The sequence below is a fragment of the Triticum aestivum genome, chromosome 4A, assembly GCF_018294505.1.
Source record: "Triticum aestivum cultivar Chinese Spring chromosome 4A, IWGSC CS RefSeq v2.1, whole genome shotgun sequence".
NCBI lineage: Eukaryota > Viridiplantae > Streptophyta > Magnoliopsida > Poales > Poaceae > Triticum > Triticum aestivum.
Genome location: NC_057803.1, coordinates 20,849,796 through 20,876,928, shown reverse-complemented (window position 1 = coordinate 20,876,928; position 27,133 = coordinate 20,849,796). Strand labels below are relative to the sequence as shown.

General features: G+C 48.2%; 1 protein-coding gene across 1 annotated transcript; it reads right to left on the bottom strand.

Moving 5' to 3' along the window:
- Positions 1-2,837: 2,837 nt before the first annotated feature.
- LOC123081607 (uncharacterized) lies at positions 2,838-3,529 on the bottom strand. The gene has a single exon (XM_044504154.1). The coding sequence runs from the start codon at positions 3,387-3,389 to the stop codon at positions 3,180-3,182; it is 210 nt and encodes a 69-aa protein (XP_044360089.1). The 5' UTR covers positions 3,390-3,529; the 3' UTR covers positions 2,838-3,179.
- Positions 3,530-27,133: the final 23,604 nt, after the last annotated feature.

Genomic DNA, 27,133 nt, shown 5'->3' with positions numbered 1-27,133 from the left:
GAGATCTCCTAGCGGGGGCGTACATGGCGTAGGAACCGACGCTCCTGTCCTTGCAGCAGCAAACGATCGTCTCCTCACCCGTGCGGACGCAATCCTCTAGGTTACTCCCTGCATCTGCAGGGCTTCACACACTCGTAGCCGTCCTATTCTCTCGCCGATCTCGACCATAGGCGCCGCCAAGTGAGGGTTGGCGGCAGGAGAGCAACACAATCTAAACGGCGCCGGCCATAAGTAGGAGCGCACCCAGCCGCATCGCCTCCTTCCTCCTTCCTCAGTCATGCTGTAGCCACCTCCACCACATGCTCTCATTTACACAACGGCGACTCCTGAGATCGTAGTTCAGATCGATCACATGCCCTTCCAACTCCTGGGCTCCATCACGGATGACGGATCGGTGGCAGGTTTAGGTCTAGATTGTCCAGGACTCCAGAGGAACAAGAAGAGAGGCTAGAGAGTCTAGCGCTAAGATATTTCAGGATTTTGGATCGAGGAGATTGATTAGATGGGATTTCATGCAAATGCGTCTTTTAATTGCGCGATCTGGCCTCTACATGCATGATTTTTTTTGAACCTTCTACATGCATGATATAGATTGGTATGGCTAAGGAAACAGGTATTAAGAACCAGATACGGGAGGAGATCTCGGTTAGAAAAAAAATCGTGTGGGATTTTTTTTTTGAAATTAAAAATCGCGTGGGATTGAAGCCATTCGTTTGATCGATGGGAGGGGCTGCTAACGAACCAAACGACTTTGATTGATTGTCGGTTTATTTTTGGGCATTGTAGGTGCAAGATGGAAAGAGCGAAAAGATTGATTAATTGTCATTGTATATCTAATTGCAAGGCGATTTGATTGATGTTGTTTATGGAAACTATTTTTGGGCATGGAGATGTGAGATGGAAAGGATCCTATCGTATGTAAGTTTTTTTTTTATGCAAGGGAGGTGTGGCATGGAAAGGATGCTATAGTTTGGTCTTTATGGGGTTTTTTTGGGCATTGCTCGGTTAGTAAAAAAATTAGGGAGAATCGCTGGTAGTGGGATGGGATCAAGGGGTGGTCCTCTTGTTCGATGGATGGGGAGGGAACAAGCGAACGAAACACTGAGAAATTAGGAGTAGAAATAGCCGTGTAGTCAGCTTAACCTGAGTAGTTTGTCCTGTCCAAATTGACTTTTCAATAGGAGGTCCGGTTTGAACTATAGCGTGTGTTGGTTCGAAGTGACTTTACAGCGGAGTAGAATCCGATTCGAAGCTGCTTAATCGCCTATGCCCCATGTTGCTGTCTCTCAGGTTTATCTGTCTACCGGTCTACGGAAAAAAACCATCATTGAGTAAACTGACATAAAACCGTGTTAGATGATAAAACATATCCAAACCATGCAGTTTGAGGGTCGGGGTTTGAAGGTGCCCAAAGATCATTTTTCATGGTGTATCCGGCTGGAACACTTTATTGCTTAAGAGCACAAACGCGGCAAACTCGTCTCAAACGCCCAAAAGAACAGGCCTTAAATGTCTGAAGTGACCGGCATGGCTTATATCCGGCTTAAATATGAGCCGCCCTGACGGACGTCCGCCATATCGAAGCCGTCTACGCTGGCATACCTGACCCACATATATTCCTCTTCGTTCGCTTTCTAGATCAAACTCTAACCACTTTACTTCACTTCACTTCTCTTCATCACCCTAGCCGTTTTTGAAAACAGGCCCATGCGAGACAGTGCTAGGACTCCTTCCGCCGAAAATTCGTTGTGTCCGTCCAAATGTTGCATGAATCCGGCGCTAGATGTGTCGTTGATGCCTCACCGAGATGATGTGTCCGTCTAACGTTTGAACATGGTGACGAACGCGCAACCCCTCCCACCGAGGCCATGGACGCATCATGAGCGTCGTCCGAACATGACACACGTACCCGCCGTGCGAGGCAGCGGGCGTGGGAGGCAACGACAGCCTTCACAACGGTGGACGTCAACGAGGCGGATTTGCATTTTCCAGCGTCCCGTATGATGAAGCAGTTCGGACGCCGTAATCGCGTCATGGTGAATGTCATTAGCTCATCCCAAAACGGATCCATAATCGATCTGACTCCTCCAGCATTGTTCGGGGTCCGGGCTATGATAAGAAAGAGTAGGACATGTAAGACGGCGGCGCTTTAAGTCTCCTGAACCGGCACATGTCCCGTGCCCTACTCTATCTTGCCGGTGACCAAACCAACATTCTGAGGAGCATAACCGACCACCAGACATGGACACGGCGAAACCGGATGTGCTGAGGTTTCTAATTTAAGTTATCTAATTATAAAATCAAATACTTGAGACGTTAATGTCCGCATACGCGCAGGGACGGATTTGTCTAAGTCCGGCCTCGGTGTGTGTCGGTTCGATGTGACTTTTCAGCGGAGTAGAATCCGATTCGAAGCCGCTTAATAGCCCCCAAGTTGCTTACGGCCGATGGGAGCAAAGGTGATCCGGTCGGTGGGAGCACATCTGCACATGAACCGATCCTTTTTTTTTTTTTGAAATGGCACATGAACCGATTTGGTCCAGCGCAGCATATGCGGCAGGGGAGCAGGGGCGAGCAAGACCTTCACACCCACCCAAACGAAACGATCCGCGAAGTGCGCAAAGGGAGTGACAAGACCTACTGGTGCAAGCTACGGGCAGACTCTGAAGGTAACCGGGAGGAGTTCAGTACAACTGCACAGTGCACGCAGCAGAGCTGGAATGGGTTCTTGTTCTTTAGCTTATATTCTGAATGACGTGCGTTCGTTCAGGTAACTCGAACACACAACTTTCTCCAAGGAAGAAGAAAGATACAGTATGATTTGAAGAAGAGCAGCGTGAAAAAGATGGATAAATTAACATGTCCAAGGTTAACTCAAGAGAGGAATCACAAGGGCAACGGCAGCAGCAACACCAGCCAGCCTTTCTGGATAAATTTTCATCCCAGAGACGGAGAGCGCCATGCCACTGGCAGCCATCTCAAACGAAATCCCAGCCAGGCAAACAACAAACCATATTTGTTTCTCTGGCCACCTAAATGAAGAAGACAATAATAGAAGGTACCCACTACACAGTAAGTACAATACAAGCGGTAATAGTAAGAGAAGCCGCCTCCGGGACAGCAAAGCTTCATAGGCACGCACGGCGGAGATGTGCGGCGAAGAGGAGTGGGTGTGGGGTCTAGCCGGCGTAGATGTGGACCCCGATGGCGATGAGGAAGATGGTGATGAGGGCGAAGTAGATGACGGCGTGGATGAGGATGGCGAGGCCGCCGGTGTGCATGCTGCCGAAGGCCACGATCCGGCCCTGCGCCGGCAGCTGGAACAGCAGCCCCGGCGTCAGCAGCACGAAGAGCACCGTCGCGACCACGACCGGCCCCCAGTCCGCCATCTCCGCTCCGCTCTGCTCCTCCTGGATCTGCTTGCTTGCTCCTAGCTACTAGCTGCACCCAACACCTCTCTCTCTCTCTCTCTCTCGATTCAAAACTGGGAGCGAGGAGAAGAGTAATGAACTGGCAGGGAGGCAGAGGATGAGTAGCGCTGGGTTTTAATAGGCAGGCTTGGGCTTGGGCTTGGGCTTGGGGAAAGGAGTAAACGGTCGGCGGGCCACGCGGAGCGCTCACGGAGGCACACAGCGGCACGCGAACCTGCTCCAGTGAGCCGCGCGGGCTCCCGTAGTGTCATACACGTCGTGTAGATGCAGTGGGTGGAAAGGCTCTCTATCTCTATCTCTCGCGGGGGGAAAGGGCGGTGCGCACCGCCACGTGAACATCTCCGGTGAGTAGGATCCAAATCCGCCAGTCGTCGGCTTGGATCCAAGCGCTAGTACGCAGCACTACACTATTTTGCTTCTCGACGATCTGACCTCGGACCTCGCGCAAACAAGGCTGTAGATTCACGTGATGGTGGTAGTAGAAGTAGTATCTGCCATCACTGTCCACTAGTTCTCGTGTGCTGTCGAGTCGGCGAAATCCAAAATCTGTCGCTCGTGCACGTTCTCTGCTTGGTAACAGGCAGGGGAGTTCGATAAAGAAAAGGATCACAAGAAGAAGAGGGGTCTGACAATGAAGCCATGAACGAGCAGAAATGTTTTCTTTTCTTTTCTTTTCATTGTGCGGTGCTTTTGCAGGGGATGTGAAGAAAGCGGGAAGTTTCCGTGCGGAAAGAGGAAAAAAAAAACACATACACACACACATATACTTCCCGTTTCTCTACACAATGCAGGAAAGAATATCTTTCCCAACAGAAGCACGAAAGGAATGACTGGGACATGTTACCATACCGACACCATTTGTTCCGCAAAGAAAGGACCGACACCATCTGGCATTTTTAGTTACCTCATGCCGTGGCTACTCATGTTGTTTTTTTTGGGTAGCACTAGCAACCATGCACATCGGAACCACCTATCCATTGATCCATAAACTGTTCGCCAGATTTTGGATGGTCATACCTTGATGTTGTCTGTTGAAATTTGATACTTTGGTGAACATGGGTCCACTCACACCCAATTGACAAAAAAAAAACCTCCACTCAATTCATCAAACATCATTACGGTAAAAAACACACACCAAAAATACAATAAATTACATTCATATATGTAAAGCACACAACGACGACTACAAGCACCAAAGCGAGCTCGCTAAGTGCCAATATGCAGTTGGTAACTTGCCCAATTTGGAAAAACGAAGAAGGTGTGTCGTCGTCATAGCGCCCCCTCTTTCATCAGAGTCGGGCAAATCTTGTTGTAGTAGACAGTTGAAAAGCGGTTATGTTAGGGTCCAGGGCCGGTCCTGAGTTTTCGGGGGCCCGGGGCGAATCTAGAACTCGGGGCCCTTTAGTATCAACAGGGACATAATAATCAATATGTCTATATATGAGATGTACCAAACATTATTTCATGTGCACTGAAAGGCAGTACTCATATCAAATTACGTATGCACATCTTAGAAATTTCTTACAACATTCTGCGATGCATCATTATCAATCTCATCTAGTAATTGTAGTTGCTGGATGCATGCCTTTTACTAGGCGACATGAGGTGCTGAAATTTAAAGAAATAATTGGTAATTCAAAACTAGCTGGAAACTACAAAAATACTAAATCAGTTAATAAAATCTTACCGATTGTAAAGTCGAGCGCTCACAAATTACAAGTGCATAAAGCCCAATAATATGTCACTTAACAGTGTCCAATCAGTCGATGATCGTCAATGTCCTGTTGTAATAATGATAACACGGTCATGATCTGTAACTTTGTAGAAATCACTAAGGCATAGGCTTGTAGGCTACCTTTTCTACTGGGATTCGTGTGTGGCCGCGTGGACAGCGGAGACTGCCGATTGCCACTGGCCGTTCCCGTGGCCTCCTTGCTGTTGTTCGATCTGTTCCTAGCGGCCGCAGCGGTTGCAGGCGCTACGAGGACAAGAGGTGATGAAGTCAAGGTTAGGGATAAGTCCATGCGGTTGTCAAAGGCGATGGCGTCGCTAGGTGATCTGGGATTAGGTAAAACTGAAGGCAATCAGACCAATCAGGCGAGAAATCATTCTGTCCCGTGCCATCTGCGAGCGTCGTGCGACTCGTACGCGCGTGATGGGGCTGGAATCTTGGACGTTCAGTTATATCCAATTGCTATTTTGACCAGGCCAGGTTCAACACGACAACACATACAACATTGCATTATTTTTCTTCTCTAACAGGCTTAATCTATATTAAGTGCACGTACCTGGGGGCCCCTCTGTTCTTGGGGCCCGCGGCGGTCGCCCCCCTGCCCCCCATCAGGACCGGGCCTGTTAAGGTCCCAAAGGACCAGCACCCCTGAACAACAACCGTCACCAAAAAGGAGACACGTAGATCGGAAGGATCCAACATCTGGACACACGAAAGCAGACGAACAAAAACTGAATCAAATCAGATCCATTGTAGACAAACACCGCCCGAAATCGACGTGATCCTCGAGAGACTCACCTTCACCCGCCCTCTAACGATGCTACACAAACCATCGAGACGGTGCTTAGGCAGGGAGAATTTTATTCCATCTTCAGGGAGCCGCTTCCGCCTCATCTTCCTGAGCATGACACAAATTATAAACAAACTAAAAAATAACTAAAAAGGGAGCAATAGCCTTTCCCTGGCAAGAATCAAGATCTACCGCGCCTCCATGGCTGATATGGACATGACTATCGCGGATGTGACCCAAAGTATTTCAAGAATATATATTTTCCAGGTGATTTCAAATAATAATAATAATTTATATAATTTTGTTATTCAAGAAGAAAGTACAACACTTTGTTTTATTATCTGCAGAATCATCCAATATTTTTCCAAGGCACGTGTGAAGATGAAGTATATGCAACCATTGACAGAGCCTAGAAGAAAATCACTTTTCAACCCAACACCATGTCACGTGCACATGGGCCAAAGGAACTTCTTTTTACTCAATGGTTCAAGATCAGCCACGTGGGCCATATGATTTGGGCTGCACCAAGTATTTCTCATGAAGCGTACTCAAGGCCTGGGACTCTGCCCACGTAACGGCGTACTCGGCCGCCGATCGTTCCGCCGACGTACTCGGCCGTATTGACTGTTAATAAATAGTCGTCATCTATTAGGTTTAGATGCGGGTTTTGTTTAAAGAAGTTTAGCTATTGCTGTTTTTATTTGTCTTTGCTCGTAGCGGCTAGTGCGACCGTCAAGACATCTTATTGGAATCCTAATTTGTGAGATTTATTTATCTAGCATATCCGCAATTTTTAGATTGCTTGACTATTATTTTCTTACATGTTCTTCTATTTGCTTGTAGGAAAAATCCTTCGTGGATAGGTCGATCACGCCGTTGGCTCGGTCGATAACACTGTGGAGTTGGTTCAGCGATTGCCGTGGATATCAGCCGTGTATGGTTCTTCTTGTACGGTTGGTAGCCGGATCGTAAGGATCAAATCCCATCTAAAATCGTAGTTATTTCCCTTCCATCAAAAGACCGGGCCCTAGTTCATATCAATGGCCCTTAGGACACAGAAGATGAGGTAGGTCGATAGCAGCGCCGACAGATGCCAAGAGAACTAGTTAAATCTATGACCAGACAACCCATTGCATCAAAAAGTGCATGCAAATTTGGGTTAAACAGAACGTGGCAAAAAAGTGTTAAGCGGAGAAAATTGCCATGCTAGAAAACAAAAAGATCGCCATGATACACACAGAAAAAATTGGCACGCATGTCTAGAAAATTTACCATGCTCAAATATAGAAAACTGCCACTCTACAAGACGGTGATTTGCCCCGCTACAAATAGAGAATTGCATTGTTTCAAAAAAATATAAAATAGATAATTGCTAGCGGACTGAGCCTAATTTAGATGGTTAGGTTTTCTTTGGTGGAACCAGCCCACTAGGGTAAGTCCTAAACTTGGCACAAGTGCTTGCTATTGTTGAATTTATTTTAGGCTTTCTGATAATGTTCGTTCATTGAGAGGTGATGTTCTGATATTGCCACAAATGACTAACTAGTAGAATGATCGTGCATTGCTATGGGTTACAATGCATATAAATGAATCAAACAAACGATAAAGGTCGTCTCCAAGGTTGAAAACTCATTTCTTCCTCACATTAATTGGATCTTGCGTACATATTCAAAATCTTCTTGCACACCAGACTGCCTTGGTTGCTTCTTTTTTACCGGTAAATCACACTCCTTTTTTTCTCCCAACAAAAATGTTTCTCATGGTGATGAATGGATATAACTACAACCATAATTAAATATCAAGAGCTAAAAAATCTTTAATCAAAGATGTTAAGAATGTCCGTGTTGAGAAATGTTGTAGAAAACAAAAAAAAGTCGCCCTATGATCACCCAAGAACAATATGAAGATGCATAACGGGTTGTGATCAACAATCGTTACCGACTCCGGGAGTGCAGCGGAAGTAGACGAGTCGGTGTAGATCGTACTTGGAGTCCCTTGAACTTCGATGACGATCCCGCGTACCGCCCTCGTACGGAAGACCAAAATCACGGCCTCTCTAGCTACTTGGTTGCAAGTGTACGGTCTTCACTATCTGACAGCGCTTCATCAACCAGAGCTAATCGTCGCCAGAGAATTAGAGGGAGGATATAAGAACAACACGGGGTTTATAATTATGAAGATTAGAGGTGGCTAGGGCTCTCTCTAATTGGTCAACTAGGACTAGCTAGAACGTGCACTAGATCAACTAGAGGAGGCTCCAAAACTTGTATATCCATAGTGTGAAAATCCTCTAGTATATATAGGTCAGAGGGGAGAGAGAGGCCAACCACCAAGGGGGAAAGTCCCCCTTGGGGTGTTGGCCTAGGGAGAGGGAGTAGGACTCCATCCCCTAGTCCAATCCGCCCCCCTCCCCACAAGGAAAGTGTGTGCCTTCCTACTTGGGCCCTTGTGGCCCAAGTTGCCTTCCACCTCTTGGCCTTTTAAGGCCCACTAATATTTAAATTAAATATAAAATGTTCTACACATTTCCAGAGCATTATATATATAATTTAACATCCCTGAAAACATTTTTCACCTATATATATATTTAATCAGTAATGCCCAATATTACCCGATATTCACCAAACCCTTCCGGTGACCCCAAAACGCTTCCGAAACCTCTTGGAACTATTCCGGATATTAATGAAACAATTCCACAAATATATTCTTATCATCCCGTCCCACTAACACTCAGTAGATCGTGATTACCTTAAGCTTGTGACCCCGTAGGTTCGATGAACCATATACATGAACGAAACCCCTTCGTTCAATGACCGATAGCGGAACCGTGTACATCCATATCGGTCCCTATGATTACACGAATGATATTCGAGTGAACCTTTGGTTATCATGTGATGTTCCCTTTGCTTTGCAATACTTTACAAAACCCGGTGTACATCGGTATCCTCCTGAGTCATCACCATGATCACTATACCGTTGGTCCCGTTACCGGTTTTGTTCTTCTTTCTTCTTGACGTGTTCCGGCATCCCTGTGACGTAGTCACCTGTGTCTGGCCAGATGATGATGGATGCCATCACACCGAGAGGTCCCTAAGAATATCTCTCCATCGTCGGAGGAGCAAATCCCACTCTCGAGTTGTCCGGTCACTTGTCAAACTTTCTGGTGAGCTTGAAAGTTGTCATTATGATCACCTTTGTTACAGATGGCATTTGAGAAATCCCAAAGCCCACCATCCATTTGTACTGACCAAGACACTCTCATGGTCTAAGGAACTAAAACACATGCTAACACTCCATGTTATACAAGATGATTTCAGACGATATAATAGCATAGTATGTATAACAGACAAGTATTGTGTCGATTCAATATGGTCGTTCTTCTAACGTCATACCCTCAATGTTGTTTTAGGACTATTGTTACGCTTAACGATATCCTAAGATCTGGAAAACATGATCACCAACAACCCTTGAGCCGGTCTTAGAGGCGAGACCGGGAACCTATTCTTTACTGTTTATCATTCCACATGTGCATATGAGTTGTCGACTGAATCACATATTCCAGAATCATAGCAGTTATAGCATGAAATATAAACACTTAACTATGAATATGGAAAAATAATAATATAATATTATTGCCTCCAGGGCATATTTCGGACAGTCTCCCACTTGCACTAGAGTCAATAATCTAGTTAGAACTTTTCACTTTTACACCAATGGCAATCCGGTGTCAGTCCATGCTTTGCTTGTGGTATAGACTTCGTCCTATCAAATCTGACAGATTCAAATCCGCGTGTATCATTTGCATTTCTATGCATCTATCATGCTTTCACAAGAATTCATAATTTGTGTGAAACCGGTTTTGTATATATATTGAATCACTGGTAGAACCTTTGATTCTTTAGACTGAGTTATGGAACCACTATTAAGAATAGTGTTCCAATGATACAATCGTCTAGAAACCATACCAAGCTCATAAATGAATTTTTGATTCATCACCCTTCATTTTTGCTTCTGAAGCAATAATATACTCAACCTTCTGTTATAGAATTCACCATAGTAACTTTCTTGGACCAATTCCAACTTACTGTGCCACCATAAATCACTTTTAATTTGAAATCAAAAATCACTTGGAGCACATATGAAGATTTTATCGATGTACTACCTACAACGAGCCTTCATTGATGTAACTCCTTACAACAATCTCTTCATTTTTCTTCGTGTGTGAGAAACATGTCGTTAATCTTTAACGACATTTTCATTGTTGTCCTATGATCAACAATTTGACCATACTAGTAAGTTTTACTTACAACTAACTTAGAGTATTGAAAATATCTGGTTTTTTTACATACCATGAAACACAAGTTTGGTTGAAATCATATTTCGCTCATTATTAGTTCAGTATACCGACTCCTTCCATGTGACATTGATAAGAAAATCTTCTTGACATTTTTATTACTAAACTACTTTAGTACTTTTCTAAATATGTATTTTGGCTAAGCTCGATTAGACACTACTATCCCATAGATTATTATGTCTAATACAATGACTATATTGCCTGAGTACTTTACTAAAAAACTATTTTCAATAAAGTCTTAATCCATGTCAAGAAATTTACATAACTTCCAATCAACAATATGTCATGTACATATAGTGTTTAGAAATATTATCATGCTCCCACTTACTTTCTTTTAAATACAAGCATCTTCACTTTACTCAATGAAGTCAATTTATTTGACAATTTCATCAGTACAAAGATTCCAACTCCACTATGCTTGCTTCAGACCATTATAGGATCTCTTGAAGTTTGTATACTTACTAGCATCCTATGGATCGACAAAATTCCCTTGGATCATATCAAACATACAACCTTTGTTCTATTTCCATCTCATTGGAATCATTTTGACATCCATCTTTATCTCATAATTGAAATATTTAATAATTTCTATTTAACCTGAACTGACTTTAAGTATTGCTATGATGAGACAATCTCGTCATAGTCAATTCTTTGATCTCGTCATAAATTATTCGTAACAAGTCAAGTATTATAAAGCATTTTTTATCTTTGTTAGTTTATAGATGATTACTAGTCTTTAGACTCTAAGTATTTCGAAGGGTTCATCTATTTCTAAGCTTGAATTATGTGAATGGATACTATCTCGGATTATGTTGGCATATAGCCAATTTCTGGAGTCAGGGCCCATCAACGCTTCTCTGTGATTTATAGGTTCATTGTTTTCCCAACAATATTTTGCCTGCGTACCAGAAAGGTCTGCACGAATTTTCCCAACCTATATAGTTCAGCTGCAAGTTTGACCATGCCTTTATATCTCATGTAGAGGATTTTGTATCAATCGGAGTAAGAAATTCTAGAATTACTTCCAGTGTTTCTTTTCTTTGAGCTGATTACGAAGATTATGCAATCTTGTCGAGTTGCACTGTCCTCCCACTCACTCTTTTGTAGAAAATATTTTTCTTCAAAACTTCCGCACTTTGTGGCAACACTTTGCCTCGGCGTAGTGATAGAGGAATATCCAACTATTTGGAATAACCTACAAAGTAGCACGTATTTCAATAAATTTGATGGCGCTCCTTTTTCATTGTCAAAGCCACGGTCCCTAAAGCATCACTTTTGAAAGCATATTGGTGAAATAATTAATGTCATCTTTAATCTCATCATGTCATACATAGTTTGATTGCATCTACTTAAAACAATCTACTCTCAGTAGTGTTTCTAGGAGGTGCAAGCTATAAAATTCTTTTATAGCTCATTAGACATTCGCTAAATTTGTAACTCAAATATTCTTTTCTGCAATCCAACTGTAGAAACATAATATCTTGTTACAATAATTTCTACTTCATTCTGAAAACTTTTGAAACAGTTCAAAAGATCTAGATTTATGTCTCAATTAGTAAATATAAATATCTACTAGAGTCATCTTGAAGATAGATAAATCCACTGCTTGCAACAACACTTATTGGATTACATACATCAATATGCATACCTCCAATTATTTTTGTTACTCGTTCTTTATGTCCTGTGAACGGTATTTTAGTTTACTTCACTAATTGGATGAAACTTGCAAGTGTCAGATGATTCTCAATCAGATGACTTCAAAATTCATCACTATGAAATTTCTCCATGCTGGTTTCTCCAATGTGACTAAATGGAGTGTCACACAGATGTGGTATTCTTTTAGTCTTACGACATTTACCGTTAGTGTTATGTATGTTCAATTTATTATCCATATTCATAATATACATCTTATTCAAAATAAGAGTATGCCCTTTTGTTCATAACATCGAACAAGTATTGTTCTCTCATGAACAACCTCCTTCATAACATCGAACAACTATTGTTGTTTCATGAACAACCTCCTTGCAACTTCTATGCAATGGGCTAGAGTGTACAAAAACTCTAAAATGAATTATGATAATAAATACAGAGAAAATACACCGATATAAATACTATAACCTTTTATAGTCCATCAAAATATTTTAACCTCATTATATGTTGGTCTTTTAGGTTGTTCGAAGTTTCTTTGCAATGATTTGCAATAATATGTAATTGAGTCGATATCCTTGTGATTAACCTTTTAACCACAATACCAAAGAATCAGTGATCAACAAATTGATCATGTTTCCCAAGAACTACACTTTACTTGACCAACCACCTATACATCTCATAACTTGTATGACATTCATACCCGAGCTAGACATTCCAATCTTCTTTTCTTTCTGGCTTTTACTTATAGTTTTACTTCAATATTTCTCTTACTCTTAGAAGAAACAACAACTTTAAGAGTGGCGTGAGCCCTGAACTTCCCTACGTCTGTAAGTCTCATTACATCCTTTGGTTTTGTTCTTTCTCTACAAGTTTTCACCATCAACGCATGACTGGCTTTCTTCTGGATCTTAAGCATTCCAGTCTTAAACATAGTTGAAAACTTCACTAGAATTTGCAAATAAAACACTTATTTAGATATCGCATATCCTTTTAGCCTTTGTTTGTTTCTGAAAACAATTTTTAGTTCCAAGAATATCACATAACTATCCCAAACATTATGAAGTTTAGGTTTCTTGGAAGCAAGCAGACCGTAATGAAATTCTAGCTTTTGGATCAAAGGACGCGAGTCTCGTCATCCACAACATCAGCGAGAAAGTATTGTAGACATGCAGTAGGACAAAAATACTTCATGGCACTTTTAGAGGATGATCCTCTCAAACATAAAGTTTCAACTAGATAAATTACAGTCAATCAATTTCAACAACAAAGGTGAAACCATGAGCCATAATTGTACAACTATAATGCAAAGTACACATAGTCATTGTTCATAATTAATCTGAACTAGTTATTAAACTTAATTAATACATTAATTATGCTCCCGCTCAAATCAATATCTCTCATAATTGATAGTGAGTGATCCAAGATCCAAATCTAGTTCTCAGCCACTGATGAAAATAATTTTGACCGGTCGGCAAATTTTTGCCGATCATCTCCATATGACTCCTGTTCATCTTTCAATGCTTTGTGATCCGAGCTCAGAATGATTCTCCTAGAACTTCAAGACAACCAAGTGCTATCTGCATACATGGCCTGACCATGTCCATCTTATACCTCATGTCCCATTTGTACTCATGTGGACATGACACACTCCGGAACGCTGCGTGTTATAGACGGTTGCAACATTGAGAAGAGCACCTTTTAACTTGATATTTACTATGAGATATCACCCTAATAATTGAATACCGTGCAATCAAAGGGTGCAAACAATAAAGGGATAAACATCTAAGGCAATTCATAATAGCATGATATGGTATAGCTCTGGGCGCCGGGAGTTTTCCGTGATCGTCTTCAATCTCCAGTTGAAGCGACATGATGGCCAATATTCCGTTCTTGTGGCAACTGTTTCAAAAAAGGTACCTGGCGGCAATCTCGGAAAATGTTGCCACGACGACCGTCTCAGGAAAGGTTGCCGTGACACCAGAAATCTGAAATTCCATCATGACACGAAATTATTGCTCCTTGTCCTGCACCTTGGTACACCTTCTCCTCGGGGTCCTCCGTGTACGTCTTGCCACTATCACATGTAACCTATATCTACGATATTTACATTAAGGTGTCAATCTTGTTGTCGGATTCGAGGTTCCGCAGACCCTTGAGACGTTCGAACTCTGGGGTGCGTGCAACGAACTCCCTCTTCCCAGTCTGCCTGCTCAACGATTCCATGTCCTAGCTCGACGAACCAAAGGGACAAGAGACACAACAATTTATCCTGGTTCGGGCCACCTTGCGGTGTAATACCCTACTCCAGCTTTGTGGTGGATTGCCTCGAGGGGCTGAGGATGAACTAATACAGTGGATGAACAACCTCAGGAGGTGAGGTGTTCTTGAGCTCGATGAGCTGGTGGGTGTGTGGATGATCTGAACGATCCGTCGCCCTCTATGGTGGTGGCTAAGTCCTATTTATAGTGGCCTTGGTCCTCTTCCAAAATGTAGGCGGGAAGGGATCCAACGGCCAAATTTAAAGGGGGACAACTAGTACAAGCTTTCCTGACAAAAGTAGTCTTCGCCTGCAAAAGGCTCTAGTGATGACGCTGCAGTGGGATCCGTGATGACCTCCGTCCTGTCGTCTTGATGGTCTTGGTCTTGTTGCACCGATATGGAAACATTAGTTGATTCCTAGGACCCTTCGCCTGCGCTTGCCTCCTTAGCACCAAAGAGGAAACTGGTACACTGCGCCCGCTGGCGCCCGCCTGGCCTTGGTCGTCATGGCTCAAGTCATGTGAACCTCGTGAGGTGCACCTTGCATTGATATCTCTGCTTCTCGGGAGCCAGCCTAGTGAAGCCGCCCCAGGGAGGTCTTGGTGTCATCCGCCTCGCGAAGCTTGGCCCCTCGCGAGGGTCTTGGGTTGTTGTTGCTGAAGCTGGACCATACCGGGCCGTCAACGGAGCCACGCCGTGGGTCGCAGGCAAGCAAGTCTGGGCACCCCCGTTCCCAGGACACCGACAGTAGCCCCCGGGCCCAAGGCATGCTCGAACTTGGCTTCGAGGCAAAGCCAAAGGGCAAGGATGGAGCGCTACAGGCCCCAACCGCATGCGGCCTCGGTCGACGCGTGGTGATTGATGGGGCATGGGTGCCTCCGCTTCCCCATGTTGCTTCGACAACCGTTCGACTTGACGAGACTCTACTGCATGCAAAGATAAGCCATCATTACGTGCGATCGTGGAGGCTGGCGGTTGGCCTCCGCCTGGCTATAAATGAGGAGAGGGGCAGATCCCCCCTTGCTCATCTCCTTCTTCCCGTCGCCCGCTGTCGGTGTCAAAACCGGCAGATCTCGGGTAGGGGGTCCCGAACTGTGCGTCTAAGGCGGATGGTAACAGGAGGCAGAGGACACAATGTTTTACCTAGGTCCGGGCCCTCTTGATGGAGGTAAAACCCTACGTCCTGCTTGATTAATATTGATGATATGGGTAGTACAAGAGTAGATCTACCACGAGATCAGAGAGGCTAAACCCTAGAAGCTAGCCTATGGTATGATTGTATGTTGTCCTACGGACTAAACCCTCCGGTTTATACAGACACCGGAGGGGGCTAGGGTTACACAAGGTCGGTTACAAAGGAGGAGATATACATATCCGTATTGCCTAGCTTGCCTTCCACGCCAAGTAGAGTCCCATCCGGACATAGGACAAAGTCTTCAATCTTGTATCTTCATAGTCCAACAGTCCGGCCAAAGGATATAGTCCGGATGTCCGGAGACCCCCTAATCCAGGACTCCCTCAGTAGCCCCTGAACCAGGCTTTCAATGACGATGAGTCCGGTGCGCAGTGTTGTCTTCGGCATTGCAAGGCGGGTTCCTCCTCTGAATACACCACGGAAGAATTTGAATACAAGGATAGTGTCCGACCCTGCAAAATAAGTTCCACATACCACCATAGAGAGAATAGTATTTCCACAAATCTAATTTGCTGACTTGTTTTGGCAAGACGACATTATGTCACGGCCACATAATGCGAGGCGGTTTTTTGACACGTCTTGTCAAAGCAGAGATTGTTTCCCCTTATCACGGGATTCTCATCAATACAGGTGTGGGTAACCCAACCGCGCCATCGATTGCGGCGCTTGCGGGACAAGCAAGTTTTACCAGGCTAGTGGGGACGCATAGTTTCGTCCGTCCATATAAAGGGATAATGATTTACCTTCTCATCCACGCCTTCTTCCTCCTTTGCTCATCCACCTTCGCACACTCGAGCCCCAACGCCCAAGTTCGCATTCCCCACCTCGACCTTCTCCAACCATGTCCTGAGCGGGAGGCAGGTGGATGGTCTCCTCCGTCATGGAGGGACACGTCAAGAAGCTGAGGAGAGCGGAGTACTTGCCCGACGACATCACGCACTGGCTCCCAGAGGAGGGGCAGCTCATCCCCACCCCCAGGCCCCATGAGAGGGTGGTGTTCCTTACACATTTCCTCCGCGGACTGGGATTTCCTCTCCACCCATTTGTCCAGGGGCTCATGTTCTACTACGGCCTGGATTTTCACGATCTGGCCCCGAACTTCATCCTCAACATCTTGGCGTTTATCGTCGTGTGCGAGGCCTTCCTCCGCATCAAGCCCCACTTCGGCTTATGGCTGAAGACTTTCAATGTCAAGCCGAAGGTAGTGAGCGGCCGCTAGGCGGAGTGCGGAGGCGCCATGGTGGGCAAGATGCCCAACGTCACATGGCTTGAGGGCTCCTTCTTGGAGACAATAAAGGGGTGGCAGTCGGGGTGGTTCTACATCACCGAGCCGCGTGACCCTACATGGGTAGCGGCCCCCGAGTTCCGATCTGGCTTCCCCACATGGCTCACCTCCTGGCAAGAGAAGGGCCTGTCCTGGGGTAGTTTGGGAGAGCTGACCGGACTCCAAACATGTATTCAAAACATGGTCAACAAGAAGCTCAAACTCATCAACATAGTACATGTCATGCTCATCCGCCGGATCCTCCCGTGCCAACAACGGGCCTTCAACTTGTGGGAGTTCGACCCGGTGCAGCACCGAACTCTGAACAGGCTCTTCGACACAACTCACGAAGATGCCTGGAGGGTGCTTTTCAAGAGCGCCGAGGTCCCCCTCCCACTACCGAGGATCGCGGATTCAGCGCGAAGCGCCAAGCCAGTGCGGTAAGCTGCTTTACCTCTTACAGGATACTTGTCTTTCATAGCTTTACTCCATGCGGGATCTAAACTCCCGTACCTTTGACAGGACTGGCAGGAGACGGCCGGACAGATCGACTGTCCGTCTCCTTTGCCCGAAGGCCCAGCAAATGCTCTTCTAATGAAGATGCTGACCCCGGCTCCTTATACGGTGCCAGAGAAGACCAAGAAGGCCAAGGGAACCCGAAAGAGTTCCCGGCGCCAGGCGTCATCGGACTCACCCTCCGAGGACTCCACGGCGCAATCCTCCCCCGAAGACGAGGGGGCAGAAGAAGATGCTCCCCCTCCAGACGGGGGAGACAAGAAAAGGAAGGCCGCCCCAACTGGGGAGGCCGAAGGGTCCAAGAAGGGAAGGACTCTCCTTCCGGACAGCTCTACCACCGCCGCCGACGGTGAAGACGAGTGGCTGCCCAGGGTCAAACCGTAGAGGAAGTCGTAAGTATTCGGATACCAGAGTCACTCATAGCACCCCTTTTTCGCACTACTTTACCTAACACCGAATGTGATAATGCATGCCGCCCCGAGCCCGTATCGATGTATCATCGGACGGCTCCCTGGGATCGTCCGATATGGATAGCGATCCAGTTCCGACTGCCACCTCCCCCCATACCGCGGACAACACCGAGGTGCTATCTCAAGAGGCACCGGGTTGAGGGGAGACAGTCCCGGAGGCGCCTCAAGGCGGCCTCCCGGACTCCGGGAGCAGAGGGGACAAGGCCCCTGAGGGCTCTGAGTTCGGCCCTCAACCGAACACCGTGCCGTAACCTCGAGTGGTTCCGGACTCGGGCAGGCGGCCTCCTTCTAAGAGGGGCGAGATGCCTGCACCGGTGACCTCTGTCCATCCAGAGGCACCGGACAATCTGCTGGAAGCGCTTCACAGCGCTTCCATCGATGAGGAGCACCGCACTATTATGAGTGCGGTGATCCAGAAGGTTCAGTCCGCTAAGAGCGGATTGAATAAAGCCTGTGCCAGCCTTCTAATAGGCTTTGAGGTAAGTATTTAAAATACAGGAAAAATATTACCGCATAGACAGTAGCCCCTGATGCTCTGTTCGGTGTTCATAAAGAAAAGCCGGACAGAGGATCAAACAATATCGCAGGAGTCTAATATAAGATGTCAATATGCATATGCAGGCTTCGCTGCTGGCGTCTGCCGTACTGACTGCGGAGGTCGCCGTACTGAAGCAGGACCTTAAAGGGTCCCAGGAGCTCGGCCTTGCCAAGAGGCAGCTCGAGGAGAACAAAGGTAAGTAGTACCTAGTCTATGGGTATGTATGAAAAGGAATGCGATTGCAAAATGACAGGATCATCATAAATTTACCAGGGGCCATGACCGAAGTGGCGACCCTAAAGCAAGCGTTGTCCGAGGCCGAAGATAAAGCGGCCAAGGAGCGCACCGAGCAAGAAAAGCAAGAGGCTTGGGTGGGCGAGGTGCAGCAAGAGCTCCAGGCTCTCATGATGAAGCACGAGGCGTTGGAGCTTGACTCGAAGACGCGAGAGTCTGAGCTTGCCGCGGCCCTTGAGAGCTCAAAAAGTGCCAAGGCCGAAGCCCAAAAGGCCCTCCAGGAGATCGATGCAATGAAGAAGATAGCGGCAGGTAAGGCATTCTATATGCAAAGCAAGCATGCAAAAGTAAATTATCGATACTTACCCGAATTCGGAGCTCTCCAGGAGCATTCGCAGATTTGCCCCGCAGCGTGTCCGATGCCGCGAAGTTTTACTGGGCCGAGGATGGAAGCTCGACGGAGAAGTTGTTCTGGGCCCAGTATACTGGGACCGAACACCCAGTGTTTGTGAGCGAGCAGCTGAAGCAGCTGGTCGAACTACACAAGGTGGCCGAACAGGCCACGAAGGGCTTTATAGTTCGGCTGTGGCCTGGCGACGTCCTTCCGAACAGCTACTTCGGCCCGGTGAGGTGGCTTGTGGATGCCTGCCCACGGCTGGAGGTCGTCAAGCGGTCCGTCTACATCGAAGGTGCACGCCGAGCTTTCGCCCGTGTGAAGGCGCAATGGGCCAAGCTAGACGCCGTGAAGCTGATCAAGGAAGGACCGCCGCAGGGCAAGGAGCATCGCACCCCCGAAATTTATTACGAGGGTGTCCTGAAGGGTGCCCGTCTTGTAGTGGACGAGTGTTCCAAGGATGTAATGTTTGAATGAACTTGCTCGTGTGATCATGTATGATGAAAACTTGTTTCATATGCGCTATGCAACGCTTGTTTGAATTTAAAATATTACCTTCTGTTTGGCTGTTTATCCAATCCGAGAGATGGCTAGTCCTCGGCTTCTGCCCCCATGCCGCGAGTGCTGGGGTGTTCGGGATAAACCTGAGCACTCTTGTTCCCATTTTTGGGTCCTTCGAGGGAGGTGCTCAGCACAACGAACAAGGCAACCGGACTAATAATGCTTTATCACTCTCACTTAGCCATAGAATTCTATAATTTTAAATTTCGGTGAATCCCCTGGTATTCGGAAGGCCGAATTCGGGGCGCGATACACGCCTTTAAGCCGGATAGGGCCGGCCCCTCGCTCTAAGTGGCATAAGTCTTTAGGGACTCGAAACCTCGCCGAACAGCGACCAGTCTCTCGCCTTATCATGACAGTCAGTTTTAGCTTTCTCTACTGAGGTGCTTAACCCAGCAGAACCGGGGCACAATCGCAGTAGTTCTCCTAGCGCTACCTTAGCTGATAGAGCGGAACGTAAGGTACCAAAACATAGGAGCCGGGCAAACCCAACATTTGACCAAAGACATGATTCAGAGCTGATGCATATAATGCTATAAGTTCGGGGTGCCGCACTTGTGAAAGTGTTCAGACTTTTCACACCATATTGTGGGGTATGTAAGCCCCTGGTGTATTGGGCGTACCAAAGTGTACGGTTGCAAGGCGTCATTAATGAACACATGTATAAAACATGAATGCAATAATAGTTGTAATGTTATGCATTGTTTATTCAAAAAGGTGCGTTAAAGCAGAATGATACAGATAGTGCGATAAGCAAAGAGTAGGACTATGTCCCTTCCAAGGGCAAGCTGAGGAATAGTGTTAAATCAAATATTTCGCTCGTTACTGTAATCCACCTGGGAATTCCATGGTGTGACATAGCTTTCTACCTCCTTGGTTGCTGCATCATGTGTTCGGCAATAGTGCTGCCGGACAGTGTTTCTAGAGATTAATGTCCTGAAAAAGAGAAAAATAACCAAGCGGGAAGCCCCTAGTGCGGTTTAAGCCGCGTCTTGGGGCGTGCCGTAGTTGTGCCCCCTCCCTGCCTGTGCCCATGGTATTTTTAATGCGTAATTATCTACGCGTGGCACGAGTTTCACCGCTTGGCTAGGACTGGGGTGGGGGCCGCATTGCTACGCGAGCTCAGATCATGCTAGGCGGTCTAGTTGCCGATTGCTCCGAGCGCGCTTGAAGGTGTCTGGGTCTTGAAACACCGAACTGGTGGATTGCCTTGAGAGGCTGCTTTGCGCTTCTGCTGCGAGGGCCGCAGTGTACTCCTCCGTTCGGAGAGAGCGCTCTGTGTTTCCATTGACTATAATAACCCCACGGGGTCCTGGCATCTTGAGATTGAGGTATGCATAATGCGGTAACGCATTGAATCTCGCAAATGCAGTTCGCCCGAGGAGTGCATGATAACCACTGCGGAACGGGACTATATCGAAGATTAACTCTTCGCTTCGGAAGTTATCCGGGGATCCGAAGACCACTTCCAGTGTAATTGAGCCTATGCAATGGGCCTCTACACCTAGAATAACGCCTTTAAAGGTCGTTTTTGTGGGTTTGATCCTTGAGGGGTCGATACCCATTTTGCGCACTGTGTCCTAATAAAGCAGGTTTAGGCTGCTGCCGCCATCCATAAGGACTCGAGTGAGGTGAAATCCGTCAATGATTGGGTCTAGAACCAGTGCAGCGAATCCGCCATGACGGATACTAGTGGGGTGGTCCCTGCGATCGAAAGTGATCGGATAGGAGGACCATGGGTTGATCTTTGGGGCGACTGGCTCCAACGCATATACGTCCCTGAGCGCACGCTCCGCTCCCTCTTAGGGATGTGGGTTGCGTATATCATGTTCACCGTCCGCACTTGTGAGGGAAACCTCTTCTGTCCTCCGGTGTGTGGCTGCCGGGGCTCCTCCTCGTCATTGCTATATGACCCCTTATCCTTGTTTTCGGCAATTAACTTGCCGGCCTGCTTGAACACCCAACAATCCCTGTTGGTGTGATTGGCTGGCTTGTCTGGGGTGCCGTGTATTTGACACGAGCGATCGAGAATGCGGTCCAAACTAGACGGGCCCAGCGTACTTTGTTTAGATGGCTTTTTCTGCTGACCAGGTTTAGAGCCTTTGAATCTGGCATTGACTGCTGTATCCTCAGTATTATCGCTGTTAATGCGGCGCTTATGTTTGTTGCGACGGGACCTGCTATTACCGTCCTTGGTATCCGAGGTACCATGGTTCTTTGACATATTGTTACTGCGAGCCAGCCAGCTGTCTTCTCCCGCACAAAAGCGGGTCATGAGTGTTGTGAGGGCTGCCATAGATTTCGGCTTTTCCTGACCAAGGTGCCGGGCTAGCCACTTGTCGCGGATGTTATGTTTGAAAGCCGCTAGGGCCTCTGCATCCGGACAGTCGACGATTTGATTTTTCTTTGTTAGGAACCGAGTCCAGAATTGCCTGGCCGATTCTTCTGGCTGCTGAATTATGTGGCTCAAGTCATCGGCATCTGGTGGTCGCACATAAGTGCCCTGAAAGTTGTCGAGGAATGCGGCCTCCAGATCTTCCCAACAGCTGATGGACTCTGCTGGCAAGCTGTTAAGCCAATGCCGCGCTGGTCCTTTGAGCTTTAGTGGGAGGTATTTGATGGTGTGTTAGTCATCACCGCGGTCCATGTGGATGTGGAGGAGGAAATCCTCGATCCATACCACCGGATCTGTTGTGCCGTCGTATGATTCAATATTTACAGGTTTGAAACCTTCTGGGATTTGATGATCCATTACTTCGTCTGTGAAGCATAAGGGGTGTGCGACACCTGTGTATTGGGCTATATCGCGACATAGCTCAAATGGGTCTTGCCCGTTGTGTTCGGCCCGGCCGGATTTACTTTTACTGTATCCGGCGTGATGTTTATCGTCTCGCATAGTGGCGCGCCCTCGTGATCCGTAGATCAATCTTGCATGTTTTGCTTTGTCCTCCAATACTTCTCGCAGGTCTGGCGTGTTTCCCCATGCTTTTTTATTTGAATGGCGTCGGGGTGTGGGCTGAGCTTTTGGCTGGAATGCCTCTCTATCACGGCCATGAGGTGGCCGATCAGCCGCATCATACGCTTCTTCCTCCAGTCGAGGTAGCAGCCTGCATTTTGGGTAACTCTTGGAGGGGCGCTCGAGTTTATATTCCTCGACCGCGAGGACTTCAGTCCATCTGTCAGCTAGCAGATCTTGATCAGCTTGAAGTTGCTGCTGCTTTTTCTTAAGGCTATTTGTCGTGGCCATAAGCTGGCGCTTGAAGCGCTCTTGTTCGACGGGATCCTCTAGCACGGCGAATTCGTCATCGCCGAGGCTTGCCTCGTCTTCGGAGGGGGCGTGTAATTATCATCCTCCGCCTCTCCGTATGCCGCTCTCTTAGGAGGGCTAGCTCCTCCGTCCTCCTGCTCTAAATCTTGCTGGAGGGGGCTGTTGTTGTCTTCGGCACTATCCGGAGTGTTATTACCTCCTGTGCCGGTATCACCACTTTTGCTTTGGCGGGATTTAGAGCGGCGCCGCTAACGTCGGCGGTTGGGTTGCTTCTTGGAGGGGTCATCCTCCACTATCTCGTCGCCATTGCCTTCTTTGGGTGTATCCACCATGTGTATATCGTATGATGAGGTGGCTGTCCAGTGCCCTGTGGGCAGTGGTTCCTCTTTGTCTCCCGCATCGTCGTCCATACCGTCGATGTCTTCGGAGTCGAAGTCGAGCATGTCGGTTAAGTCATCGACAGTGGCTACTAAGTGGGTGGTGGGTGGGCCGCGAATTTCTTCGTCGTCCGCATCCCAGTCCTGCCGGACATAGTTCGGCCAGGATCCTCCTGACAAGGAGAGAGACCTTAATGAGTTCAGTATGTCGCCAAAGGGTGAGTGCTGAAAAATATCCGTGGAGGTAAACTCCATGATCGGCGCCCAATCGGATTCGATAGGAACGGGCGCAGGCGGTTCGGAGTCCGCGGCCGGAGAAGGATCCAACAGTTTAACAACACGGCTCTCGTGCAAGGTAAGGTCGACGTTCTGCTCAATCGCCGCTAAGGATGAGGCCTCTGTGGCGGGGTCCATCCACCCGTCCGCGGAAGGCGCAGCTGGCCCCGAATTGAGGCTCGGAGCGGCTGCCGGTGCGATCTCAACACTGTCCGATGGTAGAGCTAAATCGTACTCATCGTGACCGCGTGACGCACAAGGCAGAGGCTCGAATCTGTCGAAGATCAAGTCTCCGCGGATATCGGCCGTGTAGTCTAAGCTTCCAAACCTGACCTGGGGGCCAGGGGCGTAACTTTCAATCTTCTCCAGATGGCCAATCGAATTGGTCCGCAGTGCAAAGCCGCCAAACACGAAGATCTGTCCGGGGAGAAAAGTCTCACCCTGGACTGCATCGCTATTGATGATAGTAGGAGCCATCAAGCCTAACGGCGACGACATAGAGGAACTCTCAATGAAAGCACCAATGTCGGTGTCAAAACCGGCGGATCTCGGGTAGGGGGTCCCGAACTGTGCGTCTAAGGCGGATGGTAACAGGAGGCAGGGGACACAATGTTTTACCCAGGTTCGGGCCCTCTTGATGGAGGTAAAACCCTACGTCCTGCTTGATTAATATTGATGATATGGGTAGTACAAGAGTAGATCTACCACGAGATCAGGGAGGCTAAACCCTAGAAGCTAGCCTATGGTATGATTGTATGTTGTCCTACGGACTAAACCCTCCAGTTTATATAGACATCAGAGGGGGCTAGGGTTACACAAGGTCGGTTACAAAGGAGGAGATATACATATCTGTATTGCCTAGCTTGCCTTCCACGCCAAGTAGAGTCCCATCCGGACACAGGACAAAGTCTTCAATCTTGTATCTTCATAGTCCAACAGTCCGGCCAAAGGATATAGTCCGGATGTCCGGAGACCCCCTAATCCAGGACTCCCTCACCCGCTCTCTCTTCTCCCTCTTTGCCTCGCCATCTTTCTGTAGCTTCCATGGTGCCGATTAGGAGGTTTTCCGCGGCGGAGAAGGGGAAGGCCCCCCGCGAGGAGCATGAACCGCTCCCATCGAAGAAAAGGTCCAGGCGTCCTCATGATGCCGGGGAGAGGCAGGAAGTGACGCGACCCTGGTACGAGCGGCCACCGCCTGGTTTTCCACTCCCTCTGTATGCCCAGGCGCAAGGCTGAGGAGAGGGCGGTAGCGCCCCACACCACGCGAGCCACGACCGTGGCGACCAGGCTGGGGCTATGCGGCCGACCGGCCCATGAACCCACGCCGAAGGCTCCTCACGTGAGTTTGTGATGTGGGCGACGATGCCGCCGCGCACTTGGATCCGGTTCCCGCGGTTCTTCGCCGAGGAGATGCCGCCGAGGGGGCCACTTGAGCTTTGGCTGCAACACGCCGGGTTCTGCAGTCTGGCCACGGGGGCGGAGGTTGACATCGTCTCCCCGGGTAAAATCTTTATGACCCGAGGATGGGGTGAGGTTGCCCGCACTTGCCGCGCGGAGGGGGCCCTCACCATCCATTCCGAGTATGACGGCGCCTCCATGCTGTTCTTCAAGGTCTTCGACGAGGAAGGCCGCCGCCTGGAGTGCTGCCCCGGAGGAAGCCGCCAACATGGCGCGATAATGGGCATTGAGCCTACTCCCGGTCCTGCCGCTAGCTTCTCCATTAGCAGCAACGACTCCTGGGAGTTCAGTGACTCTCCCGAGCCTAGCGAGTCCCTAGAGTCAAGCGACAACAGCTATGTGCCTCCGAGCTCCCGTCGTGCCCGGAGCGCGGTTGTGACATCCGCTCGGCATCGTCGATGACCTGGACGGGGTTGGCATCAGCCTCTCTGTGATGGCCTGGCTTATTAGGGATGATAGACTACTCATATCAATAAGGAATTCCTTCTTTTCTGGTAGCCCATTCGGACAGAACTCCAAAGTTAAGTGCGCTCAGCTTGCAGTAGTGTCAGGATGGGTGACCGACCGAGAAGTTGCTTCCGGGTGCGCACGAGTGAGGACAAAGTGCACAGAAAAGACTAGTATTGATCTGTGGGGCCAGTCTAGATCCCGCCAGGAGTAACGACCACCGGCGGGTGTGTCCGGGGCGTTACAAGTTGGTATCAGAGCCGACCCTTGCGGTTACACGGATGTTTGCGGACAGGTGCGCGGTCATGTTGTTCATGACGTTTGTGACCCGTCGTGGCACACGGCATGGTACATGTACCAGACTAGATGCACAGACGTTTGTGCCAAGAGGAAATGTTCCTGTGGCCCGACGAGGACGTCGGTTCCTCTGAGTGGGGGTGTATGTGATGGCCTGGCTTATTAGGGATGATAGACTAGCCATATCAATAAGGAATTCCTTCTTTTCTGGTAGCCCATTCGGACAGAAATCCAAAGTTAAGCGTGCTCAGCTTGGAGTAGTGTCAGGATGGGTGACCGACCGAGAAGTTGCTTCCGGGTGCGCATGAGTGAGGACAAAGTGCGCAGAAAAGACTAGTATTGATCTGTGGGGCCAGTCTAGATCCCGCCAGGAGTAACGACCACCGGCGGGTGTGTTCGGGGCGTTACACTCTCGTGGCCCAATGTCGATGATGGTGTCGATGGCGATGCCCGTAGTTAGGGCCCCTTGAGGTTTTTCTTCTTTTGTTCCCTGCGAGGAATTGAGACACAACCCCATGGGGGTATGTAAAGAACCTGTAATGCTTTTGCTCCAATGTTTATTATTCCCGTTATAACATTGCGGCTGCGTATCTTGCTTCAACATTGTCCCCCTTTTCATCCTCGCGGTAGCTTAGCGTTCTACGCCGGCAGGTCCCAGTCCACAGGCAAGCTTCGACCGTCCCTGGTATGCCAGGTCGCGATGCCGTGGTCAAGGCTAGGAGGTGAGCGGCCAAAGGTCTGGTAAGAGCTCCTGAGGTGCGATGCTCAAGAGGTCCCCTTTGGCGTGCAAGTAGCTTCCTGAAGGCTGGAAAGGAACGCGGCATTGCCGGAGCAAGGCTGCAAGAGTCAAAAATTCCAGACAATGGCGTCGCATTAACATGAACAGCTGACTTATCTTAACTAGCCCGAGGCGATTCCTTGTGCATCGCCCGATTTGCGTTTCAGTGATAGTGCTACCAGGTAGGCTTACGCCAACGTCCCCTTTACTCGCTCATCTAAGTGCTCTACGTCCATGGGTCCCGACCCTCGAGCGAATCTCTACCGCCGCTGGTATGCTAGGTCACGATGCGGTGGTCAAGGCCAGGGGTGAGGGCTGGAGAGTCAGTAGGAGCTCCTGAGGTGCGATGCTCGGGAGCCCCCCTTTAACGTGCAAGCGAATCGCGTGAAAAAGGGGCAGCTGGCGGGGCCACCTGTAGCTAAGCTCTGGAGGTTCCTATGGGTTAGTCCGGAGGGAGATCATAACTCATAATCGCATTTGCTGCCCTACCTCCGATCTTTCTACAAGAAGATGAAGGCACCGAGGATCTGGTGAGGTGACGTGCGCGAGACGGGCCGCGAGCCAAAGCTCGATCTCTCAGGTTTATCAGAGTTGTAGGGATGGACCCGAGCACAAGCGTCGTGCCAGCATGTGCAACCCCCATTGCAGGATGAGCAGGATGTCCGACCAGCAACGCGGGAGGCCGTGAAGGGTGACAGGAGAGCAGGTGACAACATAAATCATCTTATGGGAGGAGGTAAAGCTAGTTCAGATAGATGCAAGAACGATACATACTGTAGGGTAGATCAACGCGGCCTGGGGATGATGCAGCCCAAGGGGCACCCCCAATAGAGCGGCTGGAAGA

Coding starts and splice junctions, on each gene's coding strand:
- LOC123081607 (XM_044504154.1), bottom strand. CDS start 3,389: ATGGCGGACTGGGGGCCGGTCGTGGTCGCGACGGTGCTCTTCGTGCTG.